The 24737-nt window shown below is 35.6% G+C and overlaps 1 protein-coding gene across 1 annotated transcript; it reads right to left on the bottom strand.

Annotated features, from left to right (window-relative positions):
* Positions 1-6848: 6848 nt before the first annotated feature.
* LOC132910367 (homeobox protein unplugged) lies at positions 6849-24689 on the bottom strand. The gene is made up of 3 exons (XM_060966016.1): positions 22610-24689; positions 20436-20747; positions 6849-8442 (listed from the first exon to the last, which is right to left on the bottom strand). The coding sequence occupies exons 1-3, from the start codon at positions 22884-22886 to the stop codon at positions 7682-7684; spliced, it is 1350 nt and encodes a 449-aa protein (XP_060821999.1). The 5' UTR covers positions 22887-24689; the 3' UTR covers positions 6849-7681.
* Positions 24690-24737: the final 48 nt, after the last annotated feature.

Here is a 24737-nt window from a genome sequence, read left to right as displayed (position 1 = left end):
AAACATTTTATGGTTGTAAATTATTGTAGATTGATTAGAAGTCGATCGGGGAATTTTAATAATAATTAGAACAATTTTTCTTATGTATTTATAAATTCACGAAAGAGACCGAGTAGTAAATTTTAATGAAACTACTATACGAAGCAAAGATACGATCAAAGTTGCAAGATTCGCAACACTTGAATAAAAAATTGAAAAATATTTGGTTACGATAGAAATAATGTAGAAACAGATATACCGTATCGTATTAGACAAAATCAATGTAATTTTAATGAGAATTCATTGGAAAAGAAACGGAGTAGGTGAATTTGAAATTTCTGCACTCCTGGCAGTTGTCCACGCGATATCAGAAAGAGGAGGTCCCTTGGCGAGCTTTGATTCGGTTTCTCGACTTCCTCGATATCGTAAATTCGTATCTAAAGCTGAAGCAAGCAACGAGCCAATATGCATTGCAAGAGTTCGAGGGAAAGAGACCAGAAATACTAAGAACCGCGTGGAAAGCACGTTGAGAAATTAAATTGTTGATAATATTCTGAAATGTTCCATTTAACGAATCAACTACTTATGAAAAATTAATTCAACTTGGTCCATTAACGAAATTGAATAGAAGTGATCCTCTGTTTGAAATATAGAAAAAATAAAACTGAAGAAGCCGATAAAAAGAAACTATTAGCTTTTAATATATAAAATACCCGATTTTGTTCTGCCAATTGCTTGAACCTTCTTTTTTTTCTTTAAAAATATTAAGACATTTTTTTATCCTTTTGTATAGATCAGTATTTTGTCTACCATTTTTATACGTTATTTGGCCCTGATATTCTAATTTCCTCTGCTCTCATTATTCTCTTACTATCGTTCAAACCTTTCTACAATTTTAGTCGTTGACTCTTATATGCCTGACGATTAAAAACCAAGAATTACTTACCTACCCCATAATCGAAGTAACGCCTTCGTTCCTTTCTATACAAACTGAGCCCTCAAAAGCTTAAATCATTCCCACACAAACACCCTCCAAAAGTGCACCAACCATACATCCCCGTTCCGCCTTAATCGAACGATACCCAACTCCGTCGTTGTCTTCTCCAATCACCGCTCCCAATTTCCCGATCTTCGAAAATTACCTTGTGGTTTCTCTCAACCACAAGCTTTCTCTCAACTTAATCAAGCAAGTCACCCGATCAAGCTGCCGGCGTTCCGAAAGTAAGAGCCATTTCCGCTTATAAGAGCAAATTACCCTGAATCGTGGAAATCGAGGAGAGCCAAAACTATAGCCCGAGTCCCGAGTATCGAAAGGAAGAGTCAGTCGATCGGGTAATTTTCGAATTGAACTCGATCCGTGTCGATGGATTCCCGGGCGGCTAGGACGGATATCGGCGCGGTCCGGTGAGCGGAAAAGCGAGAGAGGGGTGCGGCCTCGTCGCTGGTAGCCGAGATATCAGTATCAACGCGGTGTAATCAGCGAACCACGCCCATCACCGCTATACCCGCTCTGTTCCGCCCACTACGGCAATTACACCCTCGAGTCACCCACTGGAGGGGAACATTAAACTCCGTTTCCCTGTCTCCGGTCCTCCCTCGTCCAGCTCTCCGTCTCTTCGGGTTTCATTCGCTCGCTCCACGGCCACCGTTCTCCTTCTCTGGCCCCGGAGGCAGACGGCCACTGCACACGACCGATTCTACCGCCAAACGATCCTACTCCACGCTGTGCGCCTTTTTCACCCTCTTTTTCTGGACGTATCCTGCAACTCCTTCCTAGAGGCGACAGGCTAGAGGCGATTCGACCACGGTGGCTCGCTTTACGAGTAGGCGCGGTAATGAGACCGATTAACGGGAAAGGAATTATGTGGCTCTCTTCTACTGTCACGTGGTTTCCCTCAGACAGTTCGTTGTGTACGACGTGACTCGAGTGTTACGGCTCTTAGGTTCGATCAGCGTGCGAGTGGTCGCAGGGGTTTGGGTTTGATTGGATCGTAGCTGAGACAGAATGTTTGCGATTTTTGAAGGAATTTTCGACTGAAGGAATATCACATATATTTTGTGTTTAATACTTTTAAATAATGTACATCGTAGCAGATGAACATTTTCTTTTAGTAGACAGCTAAAAGGAATTAATATGTTCCAGTAATAATAGTTAGAAACAAGGGGGAGATCTGAAAATTGAAGGTGACAGACGTTGGATACAGTAGCAGAGGGCACGGCCTGGTGAAATTCGTTGCGCTCTCTCGAGCTACGATTTGTCTGCTCAATTTCACGGCCCTTTTGGGGAAAATGGGAAAATCTCCCAGCACTCGACCGTAGTGCCGAGTGTGGGAAATAGACCGCGTTAGTTCACCGTTTATATTTGCCACTCTCCATCCATGTGGGTGTGGGAATTCGTTCAATCTCGCAATATACTTCTCTTAATTTTGTTAAGAAATTTAATTCCATAAATTTAATTTCGCCAGTAGTCGCACGCGCGAGATATGGCGCACAAATGTATTAAAATGTTGCTTAAAAAATGAATACTGCTTTTTCACTTAAGTTTGAAATTCTACTTGATTCAAATAACTTTCATGTTTTTTTATTTAAATTATTGTATCATAGAATTACGTATTTCGGTCGTTTTCTTTTTTTCTATATCTTTTCTTGAATTAAAATACACAATATTTCTTTCATTTTTTCATTAATATGTATATTAAAGGCTAATGTATATAATAATCTTATAATATTACAAGATTAATTATTCTATGCGAAGTTCGAGATTGAGTTTTAAGATATTGAAGTTGTAGCTAATCCAAATAACTCAACGTTGCCCTACTACCCTCTTTTTTTCTAGCCACTTTTAAATAAAAAAAATAATTTCATTATCATCTTTCTATCAGCTAATCAGTTTGCATCATCCTTACTATATTTCTAACCCGAAACTCAATTATACCAAAAGTTCATTTCCTCTGTCCTCCATACACTTTTAACCCATCAAATTTAGGAATCAATACTGCCAACACATCCGATCGTTATTCTCAATTCCTTGTTTGTATTCAATTACCGGATAGAACAATCTATTTCTAATTGTCGATATTATTTAAAACTTCAAACTTTCCGTTTGAAATTATATACTATTAAATTTAATTTAATCCCCTTTCAATTTTCCAACAACTCTCGGTCATTCTAAAGTTATTTCATTCCTCCGTCAGTTTTAAAAGTTATCAGTTACAAATCACGGTATTAGTAAACAGCGTTACACAGCAGTAATAAGTTTGGTAATAAAACAAAATGTTAGAGGTAAAACTTATAGATTACAGTCGATAGTTAATTGCAATTCGAGTGTTCTGCTTCATACAAAATTGTACAACTGTGAAGGAAAAGCTACTATCTATAACTTACAAAAAGCTCATTAATTGATTAATATTATTAATTGGTAAATGTTTGTCCAAAATGGCCCTAGCAGACGTTTAGTTACTGCCAAATCTTACGAAGCATTCGTCGCTAGATTGAACTAATATTCTTAGTCAACAGAAACAAACTTCTACTTCTTTATAGCCGAATCTAAATTCTCTGCGAAGTCCATTCGGCATACGTAACAACATCATAATGCAATAAAAATTCAGCAATAGCTAAATGTTGTGATATTCCTCACTGAAACCCGTGGAATGGTGAGATAATCGTTGGTGGTGATTTCGAAGCCAAATTTCCAGCAGACAGGCGAAAACAGCCACAACTGGGCTATCAATATATTCGGTTCCGTGCTAGTAGCTGTTCCAGAACGGATATCCGCGGCGGAGGATTATTAGTTTTCCGCTTTCGGAAGCGGCGTTTTCATCGAGCGGCATATAACAGAGAAAAAGAGACAGAGAAAGAGAGAGAGAAGGAGAGAGGAGAGAGAGTAGTATAGAGAACGTCTAGGCCGTACGTTACGCTCTGGGGGAGCCGCTTCTCTGTCCTGCGGTAGGCGTGGTTGAAATCACGAGATGATTTATCCTTTGCGAAGCGGTAACTGCCGAGATCCTCGGCTAAACGACCGCGGTCCTTCGTGTATTAACCGTAATGCACTCTGCCGTTGCCATTGTGAGCACTGTATATAACTATAGCTAGCCTGGCTCAAGACCTTGCAACCCCTCGTCCGAACGATCTTTCTCGTTCCGCGACGTGGATCATCCTCGTTTACGTTCTAGACCACGTTACTTCTTCCGTTCCAATGTATACAGTGGTTCACGAAAGTATTCGAACACTTGCAGACAATTTTTATGAATATATTATGTCCGTTATAGGACATATTGTGAAGTTTCGTTTGCGGCTTCATTGAGATTCGACTATGATAATTATACATACCGCTAAAGTTTGAAATAAATTTGATAATTTTTGTAGAAGTTATAAGATATTTAGTACACGTATAGATTTCGCAAAAATTAGAAAAGTACTAAGTCAGTAGTAATATATTTAACATTTATCGTATGTCTAAGATGGCTTATACTTCGATGGCTTATATTGTGTACTAATTGTTTGCTATTGATCGCTTCGATCGTTCTAGTAGTTTTGATATTAATTGGAGTAAGAAAGAGTAGCAGTAAGTAACGATTTCTTTTCGACAAAAATAGAGGACGGAGTTAACTCTTTTAGTTAATCCTATTATATCGTAAATAGTCCAATACTTTGTTTCGTTTCTATATATTTATTAGGAAATACGTGCCCTGTATAAAAAATACTATAGTTCATTACATGAAGAGATTAAATCTAGCAATATCGCATCTCTTTTAATAATTGAAATACCTAAATACGCTTCAAGAATACATATAGAAAAAGCATGTTGTTAATTTACTTCTATATCTCCCACACAAGCTCCATTTGTTATTCAAATATCGAATTAGAATTGTCACCGTGCAAATATTAGAGCGCAGCAAGAAAATTACAGCTATGATACCTTCCGTACGCTAAACCGATACCCTGTGCACTTTGAACCCTACTCTATTGTGTCCCATAATTTCTTTCCCCCGACGTAACGCCCCAAGCCGAAGTCACTGCATGATTCTACCCGATCCACTTCCTACTTTAATGCGCGTGAGATGCACGAGCGTATTGATATTCGTGTAGTCACAAATGTTGATCGATTAGGCGTTGCATAAGCTACGTATCGTTCGCATTTTGATAAAAGGCACGTCAAAATTCAATCTCGTTTGTTATTGATAATAAGTAACATAAACGATTTTCGTTTTAATGCAACTATCATATATTATGCGATGTGATATTAAAAATTAAAATGATATACATCAAATATTTTAAAGTCATTGCGTTGTAAATTAAGAATCTTATTAAATTTCTAGTGAATTCATAATATTTATAACGTTGCATATACAAATTGAGCTTAAAACTCTAAATTAATTAAACGAATTCAGGTCTACGCCAACGCGTGGATCATCTACGATTCAAGAATATCAATTAAGGGTTAGTAATTTAATATGGAAGGAAATATCCAATAAAGAAATTGCAATGATATAAAAAAAAAGAATTTCAGTATTTATATTTATATTCTACAATTTAAACAAAATGCAAAAGCTACATCTACTCCTTAATTCTTAACCCTTATCCCTGTCTAGATAACACATGGAGAATTACCAATCTTAATCTTATAACGTACCAATTTTATTTCCAGAAACTTCACTTTGCCTTTTTCATCTACAAATCACTGTCATTGTATTTTTTCGAATCGCCTTCGTAATCGATTTTCGAGTTGTTTTGACAATTACGTCGAGCTAGATTCCCCGAAGGGATGGCTTTTGTCGGCTCCCAAACGAGATCAGTGTCTCCCATGGGATCACCTTGACGTGGAAAATTGCAGGCTGCACACCACGGGCGGGGTTCGACGCGCGTATTTTCGCAGGCTGCGGCGCGTGCTAACTCGTCGTTTGAGGGGACTCATGGAAAAAGCCGGACCCCATGCTCACCTTCAGTGAACGCCTCGTAGGCGTGACCCCATATGCCACTTTTGGCCGTGCAACCTAACCGCTTCTCGATATGCATTGAGGCTTTGTGAACCCAGCTAATTTGTCCAGAGGTCTGAAGGCAACGAAAAGACGAGCACGAGAATCTTTGGGTGGATTCTTGGAAAGAATTCCTTGGCAGTTTGACAGATGTAGCATTGGGTAGTTTGTAATCTTTCATTTATAACTATATCAATGGAGATACTTTCCTTTAGTGAATTAGGGAACATCTTTCTTGCCAAATAAGGGAATATTTAATTTTCTCCAAGGATTCTATGAATAAGGCGTATATTTTTTTTAGTTAATTGTTTACAGTCGCATCGACCACTGTAATAAAGTATTAGTGGTTTTTGTAATTGAAATCATAAGTCGAATTTTATAATTGTTAAAAAAGATTAGTTTGATCAGAGAATTTATGCTATTGCTATGTTTGGTTTAAGAAGGTTGATGAATTTTTCTAATTCTTAAAGAATGGACTTAAGAAAGATCTACTATTTTTTTTTTTACTGCCGACAAATTAAATGATGCCATAAATCTGCACCAATTGAATTATTCATCCACACCATTGTTAATAAAAAATATTCTCATCTATTGTAAACAATCGATGGACATAACAGTAGAAGATGGATCACTTACCTCCAAACTACTTTTTCTGACAAGAATGAAAGCACGTCGTAATCCTGATAGAAGGCCACTCGAAATAAGCACGGAATGTACATGCGTCTTAACTCGCGAATGAATAATAAAAGCGTCTTCTTAACTATCTTGTACGATATATAACTCGTGAAAAATTGCAAAATAACAAGTCTCTTTGTGAACCTTTAACGATACTAAAATTAACGCGGATTAAGTTAGGGATCTGCGATATGGTATACATTCATGAATACACTATGATATTCCACATGATATTCGCACGTTTTATTGCCTTCTTGATATACACTTTCGCTGTTCTTCCGCTCCGTATCCCTGATGCAGCTGCGGCAATCGCACGCTCGATCAATATCGATATCGTGGTAACAGTGCTTCTAGGATAGAGCAGAGGTTTGCTTAAACGTAAAGAAATTATCTACAAATACGATCTACGGTCCGTATACGGGATATACAGTCTGTGCGAAAGCTATTTACATAATTCTTCCCTGTTAACATAGGTATATATATTTACAAGTTGATCAATTTATTGTTGTCGTTGGATATGATAGAAAATCAGACGATTTTGAGATGACTTGATGGATCATAATACAGAAATTGAGTGATGAGAGAAAGATGATCTAGAGAAATGATTAGATGTAAAAATATAAGTCGTAATTTGTAATACAAATTCCCATCTCGATTTTGAATCTCGTATTTAGTAGATATCTGAAATTGAAAACTGTTAAAGATAAAACAGTGTAGCTAAATAGCATCTTGCTGTTAAGGAACTACTATTATATACCACATTTGTAAGAATGGTACATACAAGTTATTCGAACAACGAATTATAAACCATCGGCAGTTTTACTTTTAAATTTCCCATTACTTCTCACCACTCACCTTCACACAATGATACCAGACCACCATACAATTCCACAAATATCACCTATCGTTATGAAATATCCACCTACACCATCCATCTGTTCCAAAAACTCACTTCTTTCATCACTAAACTTGCTCATAAATACTCAAAGATTACAATTCTCACCACGAATCTGCAATTAGTCCCGCGTTCACAGTTCACTTCGTAGCTTTCACTACCTGCCGGAAGAGCTGAGTCCTCCTCGATGAGAGGGTACCGTAAACGCTCTTAGTCCGACACCAACTCCGATTCCAACTCCGCTGCTCAGAGGACTTTGCACTTGTCCACTCAAGTTGATGGACGAATTGACCAATCCAAGAGCGTCTCCGAGTACCGACGACGAGGCGCTGGACGTAGGACTATCCGTCGTTGGCCTAACTCTAGGCGGCCTGGCGCATTTCTCCAAATGATGGTGGTGAGATCTCACTGCCAATCGACTAACGTGCACTGGAATGGGTACGACGATCCTGGTACCATTTCCAGAATGTTGTCCAGCAACTCCATTATGTCTATTGGATGTACCAGCAGTGGCCATGTTACTTGCACTAGACCCAACCCCTCCACCGCTCAATCCTGCTTTCACCCTTTTCCATTTAGCTCTCCGATTTTGGAACCAGATCTTCACCTGGACCTCTGATAATTTTAGAGCGTGAGCGATATGCGATCTTTCGGTTAGACTGAGATATTTCTTCGCGTGAAATTCTCGCTCGAGTTCTAGTAGTTGTTCAGAAGTGAAGGCTGTTCGTCTGCGTCTGGCTTTGTTGTTACTGGATCCGCTTGTTGACGTGCTTTGACCGTTCTCTAAGGATCCCCCCGGACTCACGTTGCTGGATGCGTTGCTAGACATCGTGTCGGTCGCGTCGTGACCCTCACCAGCGACGCTCAATCCTCCGCCCTCGTCCTCGCTGTCCGCTGAAGCGCGACCATTTTCTGAACCTGGAATCAACGCGGATTATGAATGAAGAATGTTTTTGGAAAGCGGGTTTAGTGAATGATAATTAGTTTTAGGTTTATCAAAGAACTACGAATATTTATAATTCGTACTTTTATGAATACAGTTAAAGAAGTAAGATATAGAAGTTTATTTCGTCTATTAAATATTACAACGAGTACTATAATTAGAATATTTTACATGATTTTGCATATTGTGTGCATATGCAGTTTTGAATTTTACAAATTTCCCAATACAAATCTGCAGCCTACTAATCAGAAAAGGCTGAATATAATATACAAAATTATTCGCATAAAAATTGGTACTCCGAAGTTGAATATATTGTACAACAAGCATTCTTATATTTTATGTTTCATAATTAATCTTTGAATTTTTATTGAGTTGAGGCGTCAGTGCGTGTATCTTGAAAAATTTTTAAATTTCCCCCTTAGTAATTTTAAGGTCACTCAATGCAATTTTCATTTAACCATTTTAAATAAAGATTACTTTCGATAGGTCGTTATTTTGTTGAATTCCAGGTCAGTGAATAGTTAGACTATTACACAGGGACTCACGGGAAACTAATTAACAGTAATATAGTTTAAGAAGAAGAAGATTTAATATGTGAGACATGCAACTCGTTCGATCAGAAAGCGTATGCCTCTCGATCGAAGTCTCACCCGTTACCTTTGTTATTTTCCACGTGTTCTATTCTCTTTTCTTGTGCCTTTTTACCAGCCAGCTGAGCACTTTACTTACTGTAAACGGCGTTACAAACTATATTATTTTATAATTTCACTGCATTTTATACACTTCAGTAGCCATATGGATACAACATTGAAAGAACTCGAGCATAAAGTTTCCTTTGAAAATGGTTATAGCGAAGTGAGGAATTCTAGGAAGAAGTGTGGTTATATTGAAGTTGATAGAAGTTCAACCGGGTGCTATAGATTATTCAGAATCTTTAGTCATCATAGCTGTTTATGGAAATTATGAATTAAAGTACTTAACAATACTGTGAAACACGATCGATATACGGAACTTGAAAGATATCAGTAACATGAAAGGAAAATAGGAATCATTCTACGATTTTTAAACTAGATCGTGGCTTAGTAGATTAATTACGGCAGAAAATAGATTATTTATAATTACATAAAAGCATTCTAAAAATGTTTAAAACTGACCAATAAACTAAAAATATAGAGTAATCCTATGTGATCTTTAAAAAATTCTAAAAAATTCAGAAAGCTCTACTCAAAGTACAACTCGTTTGTTTTCGAAACTTTTTCCGATGCAAATTATATGAAACTATATAATATAATATAACTGTTACTATATAATATAACTGTAATATAAGATAATCCACTTTCATCTTGTATTACAATAATTTTAAACGATTTTAATCATAAACAGTTCTTCCAAGCATGTGGAAAATACAAACGTGAAAAGCGCCATCATCAATTTAATCAATATTTTAATATTGTCAGCAACATTTTGAATGGTATGAAAAAATACATGTCTTTAATCCCAAAATCAAATAAAAAGGTAATTTTCTCAACATACAGGATCAATGTACAAAAGTTTTTAAATCTTTTTCCAATAAAAAATGAAAAATCTATCTTAGCGTACTCTTCTTCTGTAATCTCCAACTATAAATTAATAGAAATCGCGAAATTATCTTGCAAATTATTCTTCTAAAAGTACGATAAACATATCAGAATTAATGACCACATAAATGTCTTCTCAACAACTACCTACGTGTCGTCGAGATTATAGCTTCCGTCTTTTATTCATTTTCGTGTTTACGACCGTAGGACGCGACGCGTAGTACGAAGCGGAACACAAAGTTCCGCGGCTAAGTTAACGCAGCTGGAGTTTGATGCACCCGCGTGTTTATTAATTCAAAGAGTTTCGATTGAATGGGCCATACGCTTCCGCGAACGAGAGACGAGTCCGCGATATTCTCTGGCAAGTACAACGAACAAACGTTCGGGCGTTGTCCTCTCATGGTCTTTACATTTTGTACGATAGGAGAATCGAGCTGATCGATCGTTCAAACGATACCGTTACATCTCTATTCTGCACTATTTCTTCGCTATTAAGGTTGGATAGAGCAATTGTTCGATACCGGGACGGGCGAAGTTGTTGTTTGGTTCCCGAAGACGTTTAAGAATCGAGGAATCGACTTTTAACCTATTGGTTGCGACACGGCCGCGAATCCTGTTATTTAAGTGACTCTAAATGTCTATCGCAGCGGGGGAAATATATTCTAGAGGCGTAAATGGAGCTCCGATATTTTATTTACGGAGTTTTCTGTTTTACTTTCTATTCTAGTTTCAACTCTTCTTGGTATGAAAGGCACAGAACTGTTTCAATATTACTGATACAACAAATCATGTTCTTTAAGTCTGTGTTTTTAACAAATTGAAAACGCAGGTTTATTAAAAAATATTTTATGCTGGTGGTACAATTTTTCGGCGTGTGACAATCGCAAAACAGAGGTGGTACAAAAATTGTACCGTTGTGTCTGGAAGAGTTGAAACATTTCTGGAAAAAGATTTAATTAAACAACTGAATTTAGATTGTTATTACGAAAAGCAGAGATGTGTCTTTTTATATTTGTAATCGTATACGTGTACTCGAAAATTCCATAGAGGTTTCATTATTGTATTCTTTCCTTCAATACCTTATCATTATTATTGCGATACCTTTTACGTCATTTTACTTCCTTAAACATTATTCTTTTGTAACTATTCTTTGAATAATAATTTCGAGAATACATATAATGTTTTCACCATTGACTTGAACACCAGCTACGAAAAATCATATAAAGTCTTCAAATTAATACAAAACAAAAGAGGAAATAAAGAATATAAATTCTATAGAGTTTCACTACTCCAAATAGATATGTATACAGATTTTGTATTGAAGAATTTAATAACATGATAACTGCTATAGCACGATCAGGGTCTTCTTCAGCAAATTGCTAGATTTTTATTATTCCTTGCGATTATGAGGAAGATATGCAGTATAGTGCATTCTGTATGCCCGCTCGAGTGAAGTGTTCACCAAGATACTGGCGATCCGCCAGATCGGAGTTCGATCCGGTTTCTACACCCGTCGGAATGGCGCTGTACAACTATACATCTTCATGATATATTCTTCTTCAGTGAATGTTTTGAAAAATAGAAACAGATATACGTATTTCCTGAATAGGTCTTTTTACAATCGTACGTGGAAACTGTCATATTTTACCCTGACGGATAGAAAATTATCTTTTTTGTATTCCAGTGAGAACAAGTGAAACTCATACGAATATTATAACAACTGGTATAATCTGGTTCAACAAAGTATAATCTTCTTCGTCGTATGATCGTTAAGTAATCATTTCGAGTTTCATGACAAAGAAAGCATTGAGCTATTATCTTATGACGTTACATTCGCAGTATTTACGGCTTGAAATAGAATTAATTATGTAATAGGATACTTTTTTTGTATAGTTATATCGATAACTTTATTGTGTCAAAAGTTGAACATTTCTTGTTAACTCATTACTATTGTTACTTTTTATTTTTCTTCTCAATAATTTTTCGTTCGTCAAATATTTTTACTAGATAATTTCAACTGATGACGTGTCTAAAAGTGTAAATACTAGATTAAAAATTCAGAGAAATAAAACACCTATATTTGTAGAAAAAACGTTTAAATTAGGTACAATTTTAAACGTTAAGGAGAAAGAACTTTATAGTAAATATTATCTACCTATCTACTTTATATCTATATATATACAGTCTGTGAAAATATGCATGTATGTATTTCATATGAGAAAATTGTATCAATGGCTACAATAATTGGGATGGTGCAGTTTAGTCGCGAAGATTAAAAATCTCTCACTCATACTCTAATGAGTATTTAAAATACTAATGAAATATTTAAACTCGCTAGTTTTGTCGATAGAAGTATCGTCGAACCATAAGTACTTTTATAATTCACAGACACGAAGATATATTTAGGTTATAGCAATGTGGTTGCATTTTATACAAACTATTTATTAGATCAACAAACTAATTTTACGTGTCCCAATATGGTCTTCGATGAAAATGAGGCGATAAAATCAATACGACATAAAACATATTGGAAAATAATTAAAAAACCAACCTTCAACACTTTTCGCGTGAGCAAATAAGTCCAGACGATCATTTTCGACTTAATTAAACTTAATTGTTGGTACTGACGTGGATGATATACGGTTTGTGTTCGACAAATCTTCTGTCTCGTAAGACCATTAAGTGTATCGACCAATCGAAGGATCCAATTCAGACCATGTTCCCGCAAGGGGACAACGTTTTTTTTTCTAGTCAGAATTTGGTTTCTCCTTGCAAATAGCAACGCAAGGCGATCCTCCCTTGCCATGTTACTCGTCACGGACATCACGGTGGGTAATAAATAAGAAAAAAAAAAGTCAAAAATCAAAAATTCTACTAGAAAAGCAGAATTGTCTCTTTTCGAATTGTTCGATAATGAAAAAATAATATATACCTATAGTATGAAAAATGTGTAGAAAATTGTTTGTTACAATTTTGTACAGGGAATTCAAAATTCAAGAAAGACATAGTATTTAGCATTGTGATTTCATAAAGAAAAATAAAATTAATTTATGTTCTTTTTACTAGCAGAAATTGTAGTAAGTACTATATAAATATTATTATAAATATTACTAAGAGTAGATATTGTATATTATAAAAAACTGTTAACTCACTCTTTGTCGCATATTATTTACTTGTAAAGGATTTAGTATTTAGGAAAGATATTAATATTTCAATCGCAGTTTCATCAAATAAGATTAATTTATGTTCGTTTGTCAGAAATGAAATATTCTAAATCTTTATGCAATTCGAACGATACTCGCTGGATTTGTGGAAAGCAGTCATCGTACATGTTTCACAGGGCGAATCGGTGATTAGATTTATTTCTGGATATGTCACATAATGACTTCAATTCCTCTTATTTCTTGCTTTTTAGTTAATTTCACGTCTGACGTCATTCAAACATGCGATCAATGCGAATATGTTACTGTGATTTACCTGGATAACTACTAAATAAACCATGCTACCTAACAAGCAGACGACATCGTTTATTGGAATCGTGAAGTTGATTGTCCTGATTCAATCAATATATTACAAATTTTTAATGGAAACTGGAAGCCACTGAAACAGCTATTTATGTTTTATTTGAATCTTTACACTGTGAGGGAATTCTTTATCTGCGATACATTCAATTCTTGATATGTATGATATATATGATTATATGATACATGTATACATGTAACAATTAATTTCCAATTTCAACCAAAAAGTTTATAACACGTTTATAATGCAAATGAAATTTACATTACCCGATACCAAATTTCAATTTCGCCGAAACAAAACAGGTAACACAGAATTTTCTACATAGATTACCGCTAAGCAACGCAAACTGTGTATGTTGGACATTTTTAAAGGAGAATAAATCTTTCTTTTAATTTAAAAAAATGTAAAAGAAGAAATCACAAACGGTTTGTGAAAAAAAATATCGTTCCTCGAAAATAAGAAGCTTATCTACCATGTCTCAAAGGTATATAAAGTACATAAACATTCAACGAAAAGGAAACTTCACAAATAGAAATTTAATGCTATAAATTTTAAGAAAAGGAAATTATCAAATGTGATCTAGAGTATAAAGTAAACTTGTCAGGCTCTTGCGCGACTTTTCACTTCTACTTATACGATAATCAATTCATATATTAATCTCTGAAAAATGACTAGATACGTCGTGTCTTTCTAATGCATCTTCCCATTGCAAGGAGTTCTTTAAAATGCTATGAATTCTGTAATTCATCTAAGAATCTAAGATAATCTATCTAAGCTATCTAAGAACGAAGAAGTCTTATTCATTCGAGAAATCGTCCACAGAGTAATTTCATTTAATTCGCAATCGATATGTCGGTCCAATTCTATTCGTTTTCAAAATTCGTTCTTCTTTTAGAAAGTTCTGTTAATGTGATTAATTTGTCGTGTCAGCTAAGCCGCTTTTCAATGCAACGTCCATCACCCTCTTAACGGAAGAAAATTTCATTAAAAACTCCAAACGAACAGTTAGATATAGTTCGTAAACTTTTATCCTTTCATCTTCGTCTTAATGCTGTTATACCTACGTATAAATTGCATGGTATTAACGATCAGTCGTGAAAAATAGATACATTCCTATAGATTCTGTATCATTTCACATTCTGGTTCGACAGCATATTCTGCTAATTTTAAAACAGAAATATAAATATGCGATCATCAATTTTATAAAACAGAACAGGATCTTCAGTTGAGCATTTCATCTATCTTCTTTTCACAAAGCAGATATAAATATCATATTCATTTTCATGAAATTTACTTTACAAAATTTCTGATTGGAATTTCAATATAACCTCACCTTTGCATTTAATTTCATGTGAAAATAGCTTTTTCATTTGACAAACTTTGAGATGAATCGAATTAAAGATAAAAAATTCAAGCTCTGCGTGTGAAAGTGTACACATGAACACAATTTTATATGATTCATTCATATATTTGCATTCCTGCAAACTGAATGACATAATTACGAATTTCATTAGAGAGATTGAAGCTGTTTTAAGACTCATCGTGGTTCATTTAAAAGCAGTCCAGACGACACGCAAATAGAATTACATAAAAGTGCGATCGATCATCTCTTAAGTGGAAACTAAGTATATAAAACTGACGCGGCAATTTGGTGAATGAAACCTGAAAGCCAAATAGATTGTTTGGAAACGGTCTAAAATTGACTGTGAAATAATGAAATTGTAGCGATGGCTAGAATTTAACATAACAGCTATTTCATAATTTAACATAAGTAAAAGAAAGGATTAATTACTCTGTAAGCCATTGTTTTGTTTAAGTCAAAGGTAAATTAAAGGTAAAGTTAATTGCAAAGTGAATAAATAGTCGAAGCAGGAGACCTACATCTTGTGACCTTAGATTTTCTCAATTTCATTGGACACGCAAACAAAAATGCCTGCATCTACAGATAAGAAATGGTATAAAAAGCACCAAGAATAAGTTTATTCACAAATTAAACAAAGTATTTATTTCGGTGAACATTTTTATATAGTTAATTAAAGAAATAAAATTTAAGCGAGAACTTTCTACGCAAAATATCACAGTGAACACTTTATTTCAGATATTTCATACGTTTCAGCATATCACATGCACTCTGCACATTTTTACACTTTTAAATGCATAAACATTCACAGTCCAGTGATAATGCAATTTATTTCAAAGAACGATGAAAATGGCCGTTAAAAACAGGGGATCTATAGATAAAGAAATTACTATGTCTAAGATATTAGGAATTCGAACGACGACTAAACTCATCTTCTCCACTTAACAGGTTAAACTGTTAAATCACGTCAGAACTTCCTCTATTGAAAGCTCTTTGTAACACAATCAGACACGAGAAAAGGAGGGGGGGGGAGACAAACGTAAAACAATAAACCGAAAACACAGAGAGCCGAACGAGAAGAAGCAACAATTCAGGTGAATCGTTTCCGATGGTCGGGGGCCAAGAATAGAGAGGGCATACGTCTCGATCGGCGTGTTCGTCGTAACGATCGGCACACCGGTTCGGCACGGTGCGTCATAAATGACCGATGACAGATTCCTCGAAGCCATTTCGTTGCGCATACGAAATCGCCTCGGTCGGCGGTACATCAATAAAAAGTGATCGGCCACGAATAAATGCGCGCGACTTCGTCGATCGTCCGTTCGCCCCCGCCACCTTCGGAAATACGTGATCGGCGAGTTTCGACTTTCCATCGAACATCCAATACCCCCTTCCATTTATACGACACGACCAAACAACCCATCACGACCCATTACGGGTTTATTCGCGCCGCTCCAAACAATTAAGCGGTCGCGTATTTCTTGATTGAGAAGTTGAAATAATATACGGTAGGAAAATGAAAACTAACTTCTTACTAGTGAGCAAGGAGGTAAATTTTAGGTAGAATATGGTGAGAAGTTATAAATAGTAGAGTAATTTACTTTAGCTTTCAAGACTGTCACAAGATAGAGTGTCAATTAGACTTTGGTCGAAAAAGATGAAGATCTACTTGTTAGATGTATTTAATAGACAAGATCGCTTAGTAGTCAAGGTATCCATAAGTAGGTAATGAAATTTAAATTTGTATTTAATTTGCATTATTTAATAGAACATACTTTCGTTAAAGTCTCACGTGAATTCATAAGTTGGCTAGTACGCGTATACGTTTATCAAATTTTATGAGATATAAGAGGCATGTGATATGTAATAAATATAAAATACAAGATATAAGAGATATATGACACTCGTATGCAAAATAGAAGACAAAAATATACATAGTTCATATCTGAAAAAAGATTATGTTTAATGAAACATAGATCTTGTTAATGCGTACAAAATGAATCTTAATAAGATTTTATACTTCTTGAAAAATAAATAATATTTAATGTGGTCATCTTATAGAAAGAAGCATATGATGTACCAAACGGTTATTTTAGATAATGAAAATGCATCTATTTCAAGTCATTCCAATTAGTAGCATAACCAAAGTTTAAATTAATTTACGTGGATGATTCTTCGATTATTTCGTGCACTGTACTTCGGAGGAGGAAGGGAATAATAAATTGAACGAAATGGGAACGAAAAGTGATTAGTAAGCAAGCAACGTGTTACGTGACTTCGTTGATTCGTGATCAGAGTTCATTAACTCGAATAATACTCTTTCGAGCAATTATAATCTTTAATTTTATTAATATAATACTTATTTAGTTCCTCGGTTACAAACTTCACTGATTTCATTTCAAAATCATTACTTTCAAGTCTAAGGTAAAAGAGAAATTCAAAGATGGCACATTAAAAATCCAGACTTTCTTCTGTTACCTTTCTTTAATAGGTAAAAAAGGGGAAGAAAAACGAATGTTATCCGAGAAACACGAATCGACAGAAATTGCAATGAATCGCTTACGGATTCCAGGAGCGTATCCTCGACTACGATCGCAGTCGCCACGATCGAAGGCGGCAAAGGGCCCGAGATCCACAGTAGCGTGCATAAATTATAGACGTCCCAAAGTCAAATCTCATACAGCTCCCACACACGTGTAAAATTCTGTACGCACACGCGTTTACAGTACGTGATACGGTACTCGGTGAATCCTGGCCGAATTTCAAACGCCGAACGAACATTCGAGGAAGAACCCCTGTTCCTCGAACACAAGGGCGATGTTCGGAAATTTCTCCGATCCGATCGATAATTTATCGAATATATTTTCCGTGAAATCATTCTGGATGGTATGTACAGAAGAAATTCTCCGAACGAGACTTTCAAACGAATGCTCGATAATGAATCGCGATAAAGTTCATTCACGGTGTTCATCTTTGTTTGATATCTTTAATAAAAATGTAGTATCGCTTAAGAAAATTTTTGTGTCGAAGAATCAACGATATTATACTACAAAATTCCAATTGTTTCATAAAATACTATCCTCTCCTTTTCAATGACACAATACAACTCCGCGTAACTTTAACCTTATCTTATCTACTCTATTCTCTTACTTATTCCACCACTTTCTTCCGGTTTTTGCGAAATTATGCGAATAAAAATACAAAGTTATGTGAATGAAAATCATTGAGTATATTTGCTGTCCAAAACTTTGTTAATGAACAACAAATGCATCATGTTCTTCACAGCCGAAGAATCAAAGCTTTCATTGAGAAGCAAGTTCATGAAAGCCAGAACGCCGTAAGGGAATCCGTTACTATCCTAATGAGAATCTCATCGATCGACGTTTATTTTAATTACTAATTGCTACCATGTTTCGTCAGTCCTAGAAATAATTGAAACGATCACTCCCGCATCCTGTTAACACTAACTACCGTCAGACGTCGTGCTATGGTATAGAGCTTGCTCGTGCTTCGAATATAGAATTACCGGCTGTAAGTTAATAGGAGAATATAAATAAATAGGTATTTCACGATCCCGTTCGCATGACGGTGCATCGCCGTTAATAAATCATCAGAATCGAAGATATCCAATCTCAAGTAGCATAATACATGCTGTGAGAGAATATTTATTCATTTTGGAAATTACACGTGTAAATTTTTTACAAGAAAGGAAAAAACAACGTAATTTTTTCACATAAGAAAAATATTTAAGTGATACATGGAAGATATTTTTTGTATTAAAGAATTGAATTAGAATAAATTGTTAATACTATTTGTCTCATTTACGTATTCCTAAAAAATATTTTTTCATAGTATTAGGTGGAAATGAATCTTTAGATATTCTTTCCATCGTTTATTGTGGAACCTGTTCACAAGGTTTTAATTTCTAAGCTTACTTTTAAATCAGAGATATGTGGCGGATGATGTGAGGAGATTGGATTTAAATTATAACGATGAAAAAGATTGTTATTGCAACCGTCAAGTGTATTTAGAATATATATTAATATAAAGGTTTATAAATACCGTCGATAGACGTTCGTACAATCGTAGTCGCAAAGATAGATAATAAAATGCTCGCAGATAACTCAAAGACTCGTATACTCCGTTAATTCGCAAATAATGACTCGGTAATATCTCGGTAATAATTCGATGATAATAACTGCCCGCTCGCGATCGTGTCTGTTTATTTATACTGGTCGGGGGGGGGGGGGTCGGAAGATTCAAATTTCTCTTAGAACGACCATTGTCCTCCACGGCGACATTGTTTTTGCCTACAGGTAGTCTAACGTTATTTTCGTGTGTCGAGGCGGTGTCCGTGTTCCCAGGCACAACAACAACATGAGACCCTATCGCTTCGCCACGACCTATGACTTATATGTAGCTACAGATATATAGCAGTTCTTTCAAATAATAACAAGAGAAATACAGTATGCATGAAACGATTTTGTTAAACAACTGTTCGACAGCATCCCTGAGAAGAACTATTGCTTGTCGAAAGAACGAAAGAAGATTACACGGAGTATGAATAATTTCAAATTAATCAATATGTATTTAAATGTACTGCTGTTTGATACATTGTTGACTACAAAATTGAATTTGTTGAGGTTTTATATATCTGGAAATAGAGAGTGCACACGCGTGGATTTCCATTATAGAAATTCTTTATTCAGAAATGTTAGAAATTAGGATTTCTAGTGGTTTCTATCCTATGTGATAACGTATTGGTAGCTGGATTTATTATAGTGGATTAAACAGAAAACGATGATTATTTAACGTGAACTTAATGCGGTAGTGTGATGTGACAACTCTCCATTAACGATTTTTGACTCTTAACTGTTCGGTAACTAACTGACGATCAACGACAGCGGTGCCGAAATATATTCATGGCCGTGAGGCCTATTGAAGTTTTCCGACCCTTTCGGCTTGTCGGTATTTGCGCTTTATCGTCGACATTGTCTGTATGTCGGCGATCTTTCCGCGGTACTATAATAGAGACCAAAGAAGCCGCTGTAAAGAGAATCGTTGTGCCAAAAACTAAATACTAGAGAAGATGTAGAGTTTTCCTAGAAGTGAGACTCGCTTCAACAGAATTAAAAAAACATTCCATTATCAATAGCCAGTTTAAATTAGTAGTTACAATCAACAAAACGTTGCACTCTTTTTTTAAAATATTGCAACTTACATAAAAATATTCACATAGAAGCATTCAAGAGCTTCAGCATCAAATAGTTTCAGTCATAAATGTATGGCGTGGCACTCTATTTGTGTGCACAAATTAAGAAACAAACATTTCATATAATTCGCAGAAGTTCGGCTAAACAATCGCTTAATAAAATTTTGTTTACATGAAAAGGAGCGAAATTCTACCATACAAGCGTTAAAAATTGCGGGGAAATAAAGCTTATTGTTAAAGAAACGAAACATAAAGAAGAAACAAATATTGCGCTATACGTTTTATACAAAAACTTACCATGTCTCGATTTAGAAAGATCGTGAGCAGGTGATGCCGGTGAATCGATACTACCATCGTCCTCGCTATCTGTGAAGCTGGTCGAGCCACGATGATTCAAGCCACGCTGACAAGCGGTCGGATAAGCCGCACCCTGGAGATGATTCGTTCCTGGACCAAGATGCTGCGACAACCGATTCTGATAGAGATCCTGGTGAGACGGATAACTGGCAGAGGTATGCGCCGGTAACATTGGAACACCGGAAGTACCGCCGCTGCCGTACATCCGCATTGGTAGCCATGCACCGTACAATCCGAGTGGCACTCCAAAACCTGAAATAGAGAAGACTAATCAATATTTCCTGAATAATTTCTACAACATCACTCGACTTAGTGTAACTAATACGTTAAAAGTGTTAATTATCAATAAATTTATTGTGAATATTGTGAAATATATTTTATTCTTCGTTCTCGTAAATGTATTTATAATTGTAGCTATAATTCTGGATACAACAGCTTGCGAATACCAATGGTTTTATCGTGAATTAAATGCTACAAATATTTAATATCTTTTAATCTTCGAATATTTAAATATTGCATATCTTGTAACTGTTTCCTAATTATTATCTTTCACACAACAATTTACGACTCTCAATCACTTTATAGTGGATTAGTTATTAATTAATTATGTAATATCTATTCTTTAATCTTCGAAGAAAGGTTTTCACGTTTAAAGTGAAATATTTCTCTTAATTTGCTCTGCTTTCTCTACGATATAAATTCATATTTCTTTTATTGTTTTAAATCATATGAAGACTATCGCTATCATGATATGCATTTCAACGAGTGCTACTAATAATACTTCTATGACATATATAGACAACATTTGACGTAACTGATTGTGAGATACTCTAATGAGGAATTATTTCATTTGTATTTGAATTATGTGATATACGTAATACGATTTAATCAGTGGCCAATGATCTGTAAAACGGAAAATGTATAATGTTGCTATACCTATACTATATAAATTTGGAGCTTATCGCGTTCTTAAGATGACGTAACATTTTAAGACGGCGTTCAGTGGAACTTATTTTAAGTAGACTTCGTTCTGCGGCAAAAGTAGGACGTTCACGGATTAAATTATGCATGCTACATCCGGTAGTTGCAAGATTCAAAATGAAAAAGCGGTTGTAGAATATGTAACGGGCAATTAATCGTTAACGAAGCATGCTCGATCATTTTATTTTCTACTTTGTATAAATTGAGAGGTCTAGTAACAGTTAAACCCATCGTTTCCTGTCGCTCTTGACGAAAGAAATAATTCACATAAGCGATAATCTAATCAATATTTAAGTTATGAATTAACGTTATCAAGTGATTTTAGAACGCAGTAGTTTTTTATGAAGCATCCATAAAAGACATAATTGAAATAACATGACATAAAGAGCCTGTATAAATGATAAGTAAATTAGTCAATTATTAATATTAAATTAAGAAAAATTAAGCGTAATTAAATGTAATCTGGAATAAATGAATATGAAAATGAGTATAATTAACACCAGTACGCCATAATTATGCAAGATAAGAAAGTAGTCTATCATATATTATGATCTCTGATTATATATGATACCTACTATATCATGATATGCTCCAATAGCCGGTTATACAGCCTTATAATCTAGTTTGGGCTATCGCAGCTGCCATATTATAACAGTTGTGATGACTGAATAACTAATATAAGATTAAAGCAACTTGACAATTTTAACCGTCGGAACACTTAGACCTTTTCAAATCTATAAATCTTAATAACGTTCTATTTTATAATTTACGAAGTTATTACGAGTCTTAAAACTGGTAACTGTATAATATGATTTTCACTAAAAACAGAAATCGATAAATTACCACATAATAATATAATAACAATGTGTCGAACAAAAAACATATAAAATCTACAACTGTTATTTAACTATAATGAAGCCTAAATGTATAAAATCTACGATTACCACCTAGAACGAAATATGTGCATAATTTTGAAGCTGTTAAAACGGAAAAAAGGAAAGATTTTATTGAAAAAAGATCAAATAGAAAAGAATATAATGATTCGAAGAAGAGTATCGTACAAAGTGTATTTCGAAGTTTTCCAAATAATTGAGAGCAAGAGATAGTTTGCATGCCATGTTAAACAAACCAACCAGGAGGTAATGCGCTGGCAGCCGCGGTCGCCAAGTAGTGTCTCTGATAAAGATATTCCCTATCTCGATCAGAATCCTCTTCATTTTCATTCGTCTTCTCTCCTTGTGTTCCTGCTTCGCAGCTTCCTTTCTGTGTACCACAATTACCGATCAAACTCTCGATCGTGAAGGGTTTTGGCGTTGGTCGCCGCGGTAACTTCGATTCTCCGATCGAAGATTCGAGTTCGTCGCTCGCTGATCCGACGTCCAATTCCGTTTCCTCTACGTTAGAGTCCATTTTTGTTTTCGGATTTCAGATCTTACGGTAACAATTAACACGCGATCTGTCCTTCCATAATTCTACAGCTTTTGTATTTTTTCTTCTTGTGCGACGAGTTTGATGATTCTTCAAACTTCACTTCAGACGCAGGATGACAATGTTTCGTTATTTTTTAAATATTCTCTTCCGGATTTTCAAATACTTTACTATGAATAATATATTTCTTCTTGATCGTACTTGTCGAGTTATGTTTTAACGATACTGAATTGCGTCGTAGCGATTCTGCGCTTATGAAATTCGATATGAATATTTATTGCTCTATTAAAAGTGAATTTATGAATTCTAAAGAAACGTCGCCGTGAAAAAATTGTATTAAAATTGCATTATATGAATAATAAGGGGTACCGTTATTTTGTAGTGTGTAATAAGTATTTATAATCATGTGTATATTAAAATGTGTGTGTGCATCGATAAGTCCATCGTCAGCATGTGTTAGTAACTGCTAAACTACTTATTTCTAATATAAATGCTTTTTCCTTTGCACTACTACATATACATATGATAATTCCTGTTACAAGAGATATTGTATTTAAGATTGATACAACTATATTTCTTTATACATTGAACTTACTAGTTACAAGTACTTTTTTATCAGACTTAATACTGTATTTTGCAGAACATTTTCCATTAAACGTCACTTATACACGTTACTGTCTTCACAGTATTTGATGTCTTTGTACCCTATACGATCTTTATAATATTTGACATTCTTCAAACAGAATTCAATTTCTTAACGATCTTATGTCCTCTTCACTTTTTTGCCTTTGGAAATCTACAAAGGCTGTTCACAATTCACTGTCTTTCTCATTCCAATATAATTATGTAATTCTTCAAGTACGACACTCCAAATTCAAAAATCTTCAGCTGCATCTCAAACAGTATCCAAAAAAAAAAAACGCCTCTTCAAGTCCAATCCAAATTATTCTTCTCTTACAATATACTACAATTCCTCCAAATCTTCCGTTTCAAAAACCACAATCCGTTATTCCAAATCACAATCTTCTTCCGCCCGAAACCTTCTTTCTATTCATCTCCAACTTCCATTCTCCAATATCCTGATCACGTTGTGTTCCGAAAATCAAAATCACCAAACGGAAACCACACTTGTCCGGCCGAAACTGGAACCACAAAATTCTGAACCGCGACTTGATCCCCTTCTCCAGGAACCCTTCTACCTTTTCGTTGCCATGCCGCGTATATGCGCGTTTTCGAACGCGAGCAATGGAACCAGAGGGGGCGAGAAGAAGTCGGGAGGAAAAAAAGAGCACGTGAAGAGTACCGCACGGGGCACAAGTCGACGGGCAACTGGCGGCCGGCGGCGAGCCGCATTTCAATTGCTGGGCCGCGTCCCTGACGCGCCGACTCGCGGCGGCGTGGCTGCTGGCGTGGCCGCGTAACCGCACGGACGTGGTTTAACCGCGTCGCTGATTGGTCGTAGCTCGGGCCAACTGCATTCACGGACGCGCCTACCGATCCATGGACCGCCATCTTGCTGCCGTGGCCGCTTTTGTCCTTCCGTGGTCGCGATCCGCCGGCGTGATCGAGCTTGGACCAAGGATGAATTTCACCCGTTACGTGGCCGGATACTCTACCATCGATCCCTCCGTTAATTGCTACCTATGACGAACTGCCATGTATTTTGTGAACTCGATGCGGTTATCTTGTTCCTTTTGTCGCTTTTGCTATTTCTCGTTTCACTGGCGGTCGCTTCGTTCGTATTTTTTTATTCTTTCAAGAAGTTATAGGAATATGTTGTAGAAGCAATGTTGTCTTGTGCTAAGGATAGTTAGGATTGTTTATGAGAAGTGT

Source organism: Bombus pascuorum, chromosome 9, assembly GCF_905332965.1.
Source record: "Bombus pascuorum chromosome 9, iyBomPasc1.1, whole genome shotgun sequence".
Classification (NCBI taxonomy): domain Eukaryota; kingdom Metazoa; phylum Arthropoda; class Insecta; order Hymenoptera; family Apidae; genus Bombus; species Bombus pascuorum.
This window is presented reverse-complemented; position numbering and strand designations above follow the sequence as displayed.

Coding starts and splice junctions, on each gene's coding strand:
- LOC132910367 (XM_060966016.1), bottom strand. CDS start 22,886: ATGGACTCTAACGTAGAGGAAACGGAATTGGACGTCGGATCAGCGAGC. Junction 20,748..22,609: donor TGCCAGCGCATTACCTCCTG/GTTGGTTTGTTT, acceptor TCTCTATTTCAG/GTTTTGGAGTGCCACTCGGA. Junction 8,443..20,435: donor TCTTTCTAAATCGAGACATG/GTAAGTTTTTGT, acceptor CGTTGATTCCAG/GTTCAGAAAATGGTCGCGCT.